Consider the following 10324-nt stretch of genomic DNA (forward strand, 5'->3'; position numbering starts at 1 on the left):
AGAAGACAAATTAATATCTTTAAGCCATGATAGATAACCCAAGAGAAAATACCTGCTCATCTGGGTTCTACATTCACTATTCTGGGAGTTGAGAGCTCCCTGTATCAGATGTAACTCTACTGATTGCAGGCCCCCAGAGGCCCCATAGGATGGATATGAAGAGTATTCAGCCACTATAATTGTTTCTTTGACTAACATTCTGACAGGTTGGAGTGCTGGGCAGACACTGAGTTCCATGGTCAACAATGTCTTTACTGTTTCCCAAGGATGTTCCTCCATCTCCAAAATCTCACCCACTCTTACTGCTGCCACTTTGGGGCCAAGTGAGTCTGGGCCAGGGATGCACATCTTCAGCATCATCAAGAAAGGCAACTCGAACAGGGAGGGGGTCCCTTGCAATAAGGATGATACAGGTTAGAGGTCAAGGGAGAATATCTCCACTGTTAGTATGAGATATGGGTTGTCTAAAACTTTCTCTGAAAATGTTTGGGGACATCTATTGGTATTGGTCTAGAGGTAAGGGGGTTGGGGAAGATTATTTCCACTGTTTAGTTTTGAGAAGGCTCAAGACTGTGCTATATAATTTGTCTAAGTAAGAGAACTAGATACAGATTACATTATAGTGAATATTATGGGAGCATTTCTGCCCTATAAAGAGATATTTTCCATGATTAATGGATTCCTTATTCTTTTTAGGCACTTGGATGGTAAAGATAACATTACAATCAAATGGCTCAACAGAGAAAGGCCTATGTTATAGCTTAATTTAGGGGCCATTAATGCTGATATAGACAAATGATTATAGAAAGAAATAAAGGAATAAAAGATACATTTGGACACAAAGCAAGGTAAATTGTCATTTGGAGGATTTGTTAAGGTTATGCCTAATATCAATGGCTTTCTATTGAGTGAGAGTTTCCTATGAAAGCATACAAATAATTAAATGGGATAAAATGTTCATTATACCCTTTTCAGTTTCTGCAATTAGTTTTTTGCCAAGAAGAATATATGGAGAGACCCTAGTTGAATTTTTTTTAAGTTAGGGTTTTGCAGGTGGCGATGGCAAAAGAATCTTGACCTTAATTTCTTGTTGTACAAAGTCAAAGGAGATTCTGGTACAAATATATGGTTTAGGGATGTGAGACTTAACCAAGAATTCTCCATAGCTTTTGATGGATGATATAAAGAAGAATCAACTTGACAGAATAAAATAAGCATGACTTTGCATCAAAGGACTTGGGGTCCATTACCTGCTATGCATCTTCATCCTTATATGACACTGGAGAAATCACTTAATTCTCTGGGCTTCAGTGTCTGGTCCCATTCCATGTGAAAAATGAGAGAGCTGGACCAGATGGCTTTCATCTGCCTTCTAACTTTAAATCTATAATTCTACTAATTAAGGATATTTAGCTTGGAGAATAGATTATGGTGAATATACAAACCATCTTCCAATCTCTAAAAGGCTATCATGGGTTAGAAGGAATAGATCTGTTCTGTATTGCCCAGTAAGGAAGAATTAGATATAAGTGGCAGAAAGACAAACTTGGTCTCCATGAAAAGGAAAAACTTTCAGACAACTAAAATTTTTCAAGTGTAATTAACACCTTTAGGAGGTAACAACTCTCTCCTATGACATATACTATGTTGTGACCTAGTCATTTATTCTCTAAGTGTTCTAAGACAGTCTTTATTAACCTTTTTCAATTCACAATCCTTTTTTGCTCAAGAAATTTTTATGTGACCCCAGCTATATAGGTATATAAAATTAGTGTACAAATCAAACATTTACTGATCATAAATTATAATTTCCCAATCCCCACATTCAGTTATGAGATCCCATATGGGATTGTGAACCACAGCTTAAGAAGCTGTGTTCTAGACCACACTCAAGACTATAAAATGAAGGGAAAGTGAAATCTATAACAAGGGAGTGAGTTCCCTATCCTAAAAAATTCATAGATTTCTATCTAAAAACTCCCATTTTAAAGTCACAAAGCACTTTTCCCACTACAATTCCATAAGGCAGGCACTTCAGGTATTATCAATTCCATTTTATAGCTGTGGAAACTGAGCCCCAATGATTTAAATCCCCCTCCATTAGAGGTCTTTTGAGGGGATGTCATATGACCCGTTGTTAGAGATGTTAAGAATGATAGCTGTATTGATACTTTGGTCAAATGTGTGGTTTTTAAGTTCATCTATCAATGAGATTCCCTGAGGTTCTGAGCTGGCATTTGACTGTGGATACCTTATAGTTTGGCATTTAGAACAAAATGAGGAGAACTTTTGGAAAGCTCATGGAAAGGGAAACATCATCTGGTGGAGGAACAGCAAATATACAGAAATCTATTCCAAGTTATTATTCAAATTATAGATAGAGGAGTAAAAATCAAGGCTTTTAAAGATATTGCATTTCTAAGTAAACACAAAGCTTAAATGAACACAGCATAAGTTCTGGGGATGTGAACTTTGCTTTATTTCTTTGGTGACACTGTGTCAACCAGACAGATAAAGGGTTGGAGGGAGCTCACTTTTGTGGAGATATTTCAGTAGCCCAGGAAGGCCTCTCCTTCCAGACCTGAAATTCCTTTGCCAGGATTTTTTTTTCCATAAGAGGAGAGGATGTTGAAATTTATAGTAAGGTATAAATTACTGATATCTTCATTCTTTCAAAAATATTTACTTAACATATTCTAGACTCCCTCCCAAATCTTTTGCTGAAAACAAAGAGGGGGGGATGATTAAGAAATTAGACCCTTGTAGAGGATGATTCTATGAAGTAGAAAAAAAAAGAGTAGGGAGACTGGGAGGCACAAATCTCTCTGGTGTCTTTAAGCAGCCCACTGAAATTAGTTGAGCATCTATACTGGACTGAGCTTTGTAGCCTAAAAATATCTTATGCCCAATGGTAAATCACAGACAGTTTTTAAAATCAGAGGAATAGAACTCTATTTTCTGGATTATTTTATAATAGCATAAATTAGAATTTCCATGTACTTTCAAATGGTTCTGATACTCATAGAAGAATATCAGACTTCAAGGAAGAAATGATCTGGTGTTGCCCTCTAATTTTTTATAACTCAATGTACAAAAAACATTTATATTTAATAAAAATAAATATATGCCTCATTTTATATTTATATTATATTTATATAAATATATTTATATTTATAGAAGCTTGGAAGTAAAGGATGAGAGAAGAAAATTCAATTCAGGGTAACTGGGAGATTTCTTTTTCATGGACCTTAGCTTGATAATTTCTGGTTCCTGATGTTCCCTCTTTAAGATAGGGACAAAGCTCTAAGAACTATACTCCAGGGGTAGTAACTGACTCAAAGTCATCTCTGGTTTCAAAGAAAAGTATGGAATATGTAAAATACACCATAATCTAATGTCTTTGGATTTGGAGTTGGAAATCCAGAGTTCAAATCACATCTCTGAGAGTAATTAATTTTTGAGAGCATCAGCAACTCAACCTTGTTGAGTCTATTTCATGACCTTTAAAATGGAGATAATAGCATTTTAAATACAAATTCCCATGGAAGGAGCTATTATTACCATCTACCTTATAAGGGTATTGTGAGAATCAAATAAGATATTGGTGATAAAACAGTTTGTAAGCCACGAAGTTCTATAGAAATGTGACTTATGGAGATTAGAACCTTTTTAGCAATTAGCTTTATGTCCTGCCTAGAAAAGATTTACCTGTTTTCATATCCTAAGAGGCTGTTATATGAAAAATACATTCAATTTGTTTTGTAGGCAAAATAATTATGTTGTTCAGAAAAGTGTAATATTGTTTAAATCCAATTTCTTTATGATTAAAGGGTATCTATATTCATGTCACCTGACTCTTAGAATTCCAGAGATTATGATGATGAATTTTGAGTTCCTCCAGATATTGAATTTATCCAAAACATTCTTTTTTAGGGTTACCATAACCAGAACTTGGTTAGGGTTCACCCAAGCTTGTGTTTTGGGTTCCCTTCATGTTATTCATGTATAACTCATGTGTTGTATGCTTGTCAAATGATTCATGTTTGGTTCCTTTGTCAAATTTGTATGTATTGTAAATCTTCCAGAACTTGGGTAGACAACAACTCCCTTCTGCCAAATGATCAAATAAATTTCCTTTAAAAACTATTTCAGATTTGAGATCTATTCCCAAGGACAATAATTTGATGGATTATGCCCCAAGATGGCCTCATGTACCACCTCTAAAGCATTCTATATTTATGACTTTATAGAATCATCTCTTTTTTCTCATAGCCTTTTTCTTGTAGCCTCCAAATTCTTGAAATGAGCCTGGCCTAGAGTTTCTAGATTATGGGCATGAGTATTCTGGACCCAGAAGCCCTAATTTTTTTTCTCTTTTGGAAAATCAATGAGTCCAAAGTAAAGTAAGCAAGAAAGCATTTATTTAGTATCTGCTATGACTAGGCACTATATTAGGTGTTGAGTTTTAAGAAATAAATGTGAATAGCATCTACCCCCAGGAAAGATAGGTATTGCACCCATGATTTTATTAAGATAAAGAACATATGGGTGGGGAAACTATCAATGCATAGAGGTATCTTTTGTGTAATGATGTAATACTGATAGATTGAGTGATTTGCTTAAGGATACACAGACGCTATGTGAAGAAGTTAAGGCTTAAACTCAGGTCCTCCTAGCTCCAAAGCAAGTACTCTATCCACTATACTATCTTACCACTCAAAAAGGTTATATTATATCAATCAGGGGATATTGCAAACATAAGCACAGATATATTCAAAACATAGCTAAAGCAGATATAATAAAATCTTGGAGTCAAAGCTAATAGCTAGAGGGATTAGAAAAGGCTTTCTGAAGAAAGCTATGTTTGAGTCTTTTCTTTGCCTTAAAGGCTACTTATCCTTAATCACTGAATGGGTGCAGCTTCAATCAAACTGAAAGCTATTGAAGATCTTAGTTTTAAAAGGACAAGGTCTCCCATTTCACTCAGGGCTATCTCCAGTTCTCTTGATTTATATCTGGCTATTGGACCCAGATGTCTCTGGAAGGGACTGAGGCAGGTGACCTTGCACATCCCTCCATCCCTGAAATCCAATTCTTTTGAATGTCAAATCATCACCTCTCTGATGTAATGTTTGTCTTCCAGAATGAAGAACAAACAATAACAATAACAACAAAAAGGAGTCTTTAAAAGGTGGAGATAAGGAAGGAGAAAATTCCAGAGAGATAGCCAATGCAAAGGCATAGAGATGAGAAATACAATGCCAAGGGTAAAGAACAGCAAAGAATCTATGATGTCTATGCTGTAGAGTTCATAGAAATAAATAACAAGAAAGAAGGCTGGGAAGGCAGGGCAGGGTCAGATAGTGAGGAGCTTTAAATGTCAGATAAAAGTTTATATTTGATCCTTGAAATGATAGAAAATTTTTGGAAGTTATTGAGTAGGGAGGACCTGGCCAGACCTACACTTTAGAAAAGTTATTTTATGGGGACAGTGTCTCTGCTAGGAATCCCTACCTGCCTCTGCATCCCCAAGGCATAGAGAAGATAGATGACTTGTTTTAGATTACAAAGCAAGTTACTTAATGACAGAAGTGAATTTCCCATGATTTCAGATGCCAGGTTCAGGGCTATTTTTGCCTCCTCTCATTTGAGCCTTTGAGGACATGATACAGTGGGATTTATAAAAAAAAGGTTAACAAATACTTTTTTAGGATGGTAAGTAAAGCCCCAACTTTGTAGCAGGAAAAAGTCAAGTTAGAACTTTCAAAAAGCCTTCCTGAGAACAGGGATTTAGGTGACTGATAGGACCTAAGATATATCTTTTCCTAGAGTTCTAGGATCACAAGAGATAGAACCCACTTTTCCTAAGCTACAGTTAGGAACCCCCAAATGATCATACTCATACATTCTCCATACAGTGTGTGATCACAATTCAAAAGAATTGCAACCAGAGAAGATTAAGGATAGAAGAACTTGAATAATCCTGAGAAAGGGGATGAGATATATGACAGACAGGAAGAATGCAGCTGAGAAGGTTTGTGGTTGAAGTTTTTTCTGTCTGAAAAGATCTGATAAGCACTATAATATAGTGGGAAAAAAAACACTGGGGTTAGAGTCAGAGGATCTAAATTTTACATCCTATGAATTACATGGGATCTGGGAATTCATAGCACTTCTCTGAGCTATTTCATTTGGGGGGGAAAAAAAGAAAAAGATGGTTGTAAATCAGAGATGTCAAATAGACATTCCTTGACAGATGTATAGCTGTGAATGGGAACATTGTGGCCAAAACCAAGTTAAAGTTAATTGGGAAACATTTAACAAAATGAATAAAAATACAACAGAACATATATAATGTTAATACTCTGTATTCTAAGTCAATACATATCCACCAGGGATCCTTCATGTTTTAGTGGATCCATTTCTATTTGAGTTTAAGATCACTAGACCACTATGCAGTAGATAGAGCTTCTGGCCTGAGGTCAGTAAGTCAAGAACATTCATCTTCTTTGGTTCAAATTTAGCCTCAGACACTTAACTTACATATGTGACCCTAGACAATTCACTTAACCCTGTTTGGCTTAGTTCCCGATTTATAAAATTAGCTAGAGAAAGAAATATAAAATCACTTCTGTATCCTGGCCAAGAAAACTCCAAATAGGGTCACAAGGAATCAGACATGACTGAACAACAACAATGTTGGTCTGAATGATAGGTCTTCAGATAGATTCAAAGTTCTAGATCCTAGAGTCCTACTGAGTTCTAGTTGCCTGAACACTGCTATGGAGAATCTAAATAGGTTTCAGAAAAATTGTGGGAATTTCCTGAATTACTGAGGGAGAAAGAACTATTTGGAATTTACTCCTGCCTTTGTGTGTGTGTATGTGTGTGTGTGTCTTTCAAAATATATAGATAGCAAATAATAAGCATTTATTAATTTTTTTATATGTGCCAGACAATGCACTAAGCACTTTAAAAAATGTGATCTTCTCTTATCCTCCCAACCTTGGGAAGTGGGTGTTACTATTAGCAGCTAGATAATATAATAGACAGGACACCTAGCCTCGAGTCAGGGAGATCTGAGTTACAATTTGGCCTTAGATATTTTCTAGCTTTGTGACCATGAACAAGTCAAATCACTAAATGAGAAAACAAATAAATAACACCTTCCTCCCGGGATTGTCAAGCAATTAAAACAATGCCTGACTCAAAATAATGCTATATAAATACTACTTATTATCATCCCTATTTTATAAGTGAGAAAATTGAGGCAGGTAGAGATTAAGTGACTTGCCCAGAATCACTCAACTCGTATCTGAGGCCATATTTGAAATTAAATCTACTGCCTTTAAATGAAGGGCATAGCACCCATGGCATTCATGGCACCACCAAGTTGTCTCTAGGCATTTATTTTTTAATGAATGAATGACCTATTAAGACAATATCAGAGACCCTAATTGTCTTGGATAATCCCTTAAGGCCCTCCATAGACTGATCTTGGAAGTAAATGAAGGCTTGAACTCAAGGACATTTTCAACAGGCTTATATAAATAAGAGGATAGATAAGAAATCCTCTCTCTGATACCACTGCACACTTCTCAGATTGGCTAAGATGATAAGAAAAGACAATAATGAGTGTTGGAGGGCTTGTCGGGAAACTGGGGCACTGATACATTCTTGGTGGAATTATGAAATGATCCAACCATGCTGGAGAGCAATTTGGAACTATTTTCAAAAAGTTATCAAACTGTGCATACCTTGGACCCAGCAGTATTTCTACTGGGCTTATATCCCAAAGAAATCTTAAAGGAAGGAAAGGGACCTGTATGTGCAAAAATGTTTGTCTAGAGGTCTTCCTCTTACTTTTTGTAGTGGCAAGAAACTGGAAACTGAATGGATGCCCATCAGTTGGAGAATGGCTGAATAAGTTATGGTATATGAATGTTATGGAATATTATTATTCTGTAAGAAAAGACCATCAGGAATTTATTGTTCTGTAAGAAACAATAGGCAGATTGATTTCAGAGAAACCTGGAGAAACTTACATGAACTGATACTAGTGAAATGAGCAGAACCAGGAGATTAATATCAACAAGACTGATAGCAACAAGATTATATAATGATCAATTCTGATCGATGTGTCTCTCTTCACCAATAAGGTTATTCAAACCAGTTCCAATTGTTCAGTGATGAAGAGAGCCATCTACACCCAGAGAGAGGATTATGGGAACTGAGTGGGATTCACAACATAGCATTTTCACTCTTTTGTTGTTTTTGTTTGTTTGCATTTTATTTTGCTTCTCTCTCTTTTTTTACTACTGTCTTTTTTTTTACTAGTTTGATTTGATTTTTCTTGTGTAGCACGATAATTGTATAAATATATATGCATATAGATAAATGTACAAATATATACATATATGTACATATATATGTATATATATATATATATATATATATATATATATATATGATATGTTTTGTAAACTATGGTTTTGTAAGAGCTAATGTTGAAGAATTGTCCATGCACATGTTTTGAAAAATAAAATGCTTTAATTAAAAAAAAAGAAAAAAAAAGAAACTCTGTCTCTTTTAGAATTTTTTAATGCCTTATTCCTTTTCACTAATTCCTCAAATCTTTGTCCTATTTTTGCAGGTGAATTGATGAACATTTGATAATAGTTTGGAGCCCAGGATTGTGGGGATAGGCCATGATATCTTCAAACAACACAATCCAGGAACCTCTTGTGTTATTTCTCTTGGGCATTCCAGGTTTGGAGTCAATCCATCTATGGCTCTCCATACCCGTGTGCTTCCTGGGTATGGCTACTATTGTGGGTAATGTGACCATCTTGGCTGTGGTTGCCACTGAGCCTGCTCTGCATAAGCCTGTGTACTTCTTCCTCTGTATGCTCTCTACCATTGATCTGGCTGCGTCAGTCACCACTTTGCCCAAACTTCTGGCCATCCTGTGGTTTGGGGCTGGGCACATTGCTGTTGCCACTTGCCTGGCCCAGATGTTCTTCATTCATGCCTTCTGCATGATGGAGTCCACAGTGCTGCTAGCCATGGCCTTCGACCGTTATGTTGCCATCTGTGACCCACTGCGCTATGCTACTATTCTAACTGACACAGTCATTGCTCGGATTGGCTTAGCTGCGCTGCTACGTGGTTCCCTGCTGATGTTTCCTTGCCCTTTTCTTATTGGACGTCTGAGCTTCTGCCACAGTCATGTGATTCCACACACATACTGTGAACATATGGCTGTGGTGAAGTTGGCTTGTGGGAACACTATACCCAACCGTGTGTATGGTTTGACAGCAGCATTGCTTGTCATTGGGGTGGACTTGCTCTGTATTGGCCTCTCCTATGCACTTATTGCACGAGCTGTCCTCCGTCTCTCATCCCGTGAAGCCAGGGCTAAGGCCCTGGGTACGTGTGGCTCCCATATCTGTGTCATCCTCATCTCCTATACACCTGCCCTCTTTTCCTTCTTTACCCATCGCTTTGGTCGCCATGTTCCACTTCACATCCACATTCTCTTGGCAAATGTTTACCTGCTCTTCCCACCAGCACTCAACCCCATTGTGTATGGTGTTAAGACTAAAGAGATCCGAGATCGAGTAGTTAGGGTGTTCTTAAGAGGCCAAAATTCTGGGGAAAAAGACTAGGGTGATATGAAAGTAGGAGATTAGATAACTGGACATCAGCATCCCCAAGAGGAAACATTTCCCTACTAAGGGAATGAGTAAGATCAGATGTGGTATGAGGTAGAAACTGCTGGGGCCATTTTAACCAACCTAGGTCACAATCACTGTTCAAGGACTTCTTTCTCTACCACTCTCTCCTCTCCATCAAGGACGGGTAAGTTCTTCACATCTTTCCTCAGGTTATCCCCAGTCATTGATGTCACTCCCTTACAGAGGGATTATCTCTCATGCCCTGACTGTGACTTCTCAAATAATAGTATACAATCTATCTATTTTTCTGGACATGAGGTCTAGATATCTACCTTTCTCCCTTGATACACATAATTTATCAACTTCATGCTTATATTGCTGCATCGTTTAGGAGTCCACTCTTTTCAGCTCTAACAGTCATCTATGTCCCATGACTTTGATTTCTATACTGTCTCTACCAACAGAAATGTTCTGATGGGAATCATCCAATGAATTTGTAAAATCATTAGTCAAAGACTATCAGAGCTGAATGGATCCTTAGAGATTATCAGGGGTCTTGTTTTATAGATGAAGAAACTAACCCCAGTAGAAACTATATGGCTCACCCATAATCACTCAGAAACTCATAGGTAGAAAGCCAGGATAAT

At 37.0% G+C, this 10324-nt stretch overlaps 1 protein-coding gene across 1 annotated transcript; it reads left to right on the top strand.

Annotated features, from left to right (window-relative positions):
- Nucleotides 1-8708: 8708 nt before the first annotated feature.
- Nucleotides 8709-9668, top strand: LOC100934081 (putative olfactory receptor 52P1). Its single transcript, XM_003764860.1, has one exon. The coding sequence runs from the start codon at nucleotides 8709-8711 to the stop codon at nucleotides 9666-9668; it is 960 nt and encodes a 319-aa protein (XP_003764908.1).
- Nucleotides 9669-10324: the final 656 nt, after the last annotated feature.

The sequence above is a fragment of the Sarcophilus harrisii genome, chromosome 3, assembly GCF_902635505.1.
Source record: "Sarcophilus harrisii chromosome 3, mSarHar1.11, whole genome shotgun sequence".
Taxonomy (NCBI): domain Eukaryota; kingdom Metazoa; phylum Chordata; class Mammalia; order Dasyuromorphia; family Dasyuridae; genus Sarcophilus; species Sarcophilus harrisii.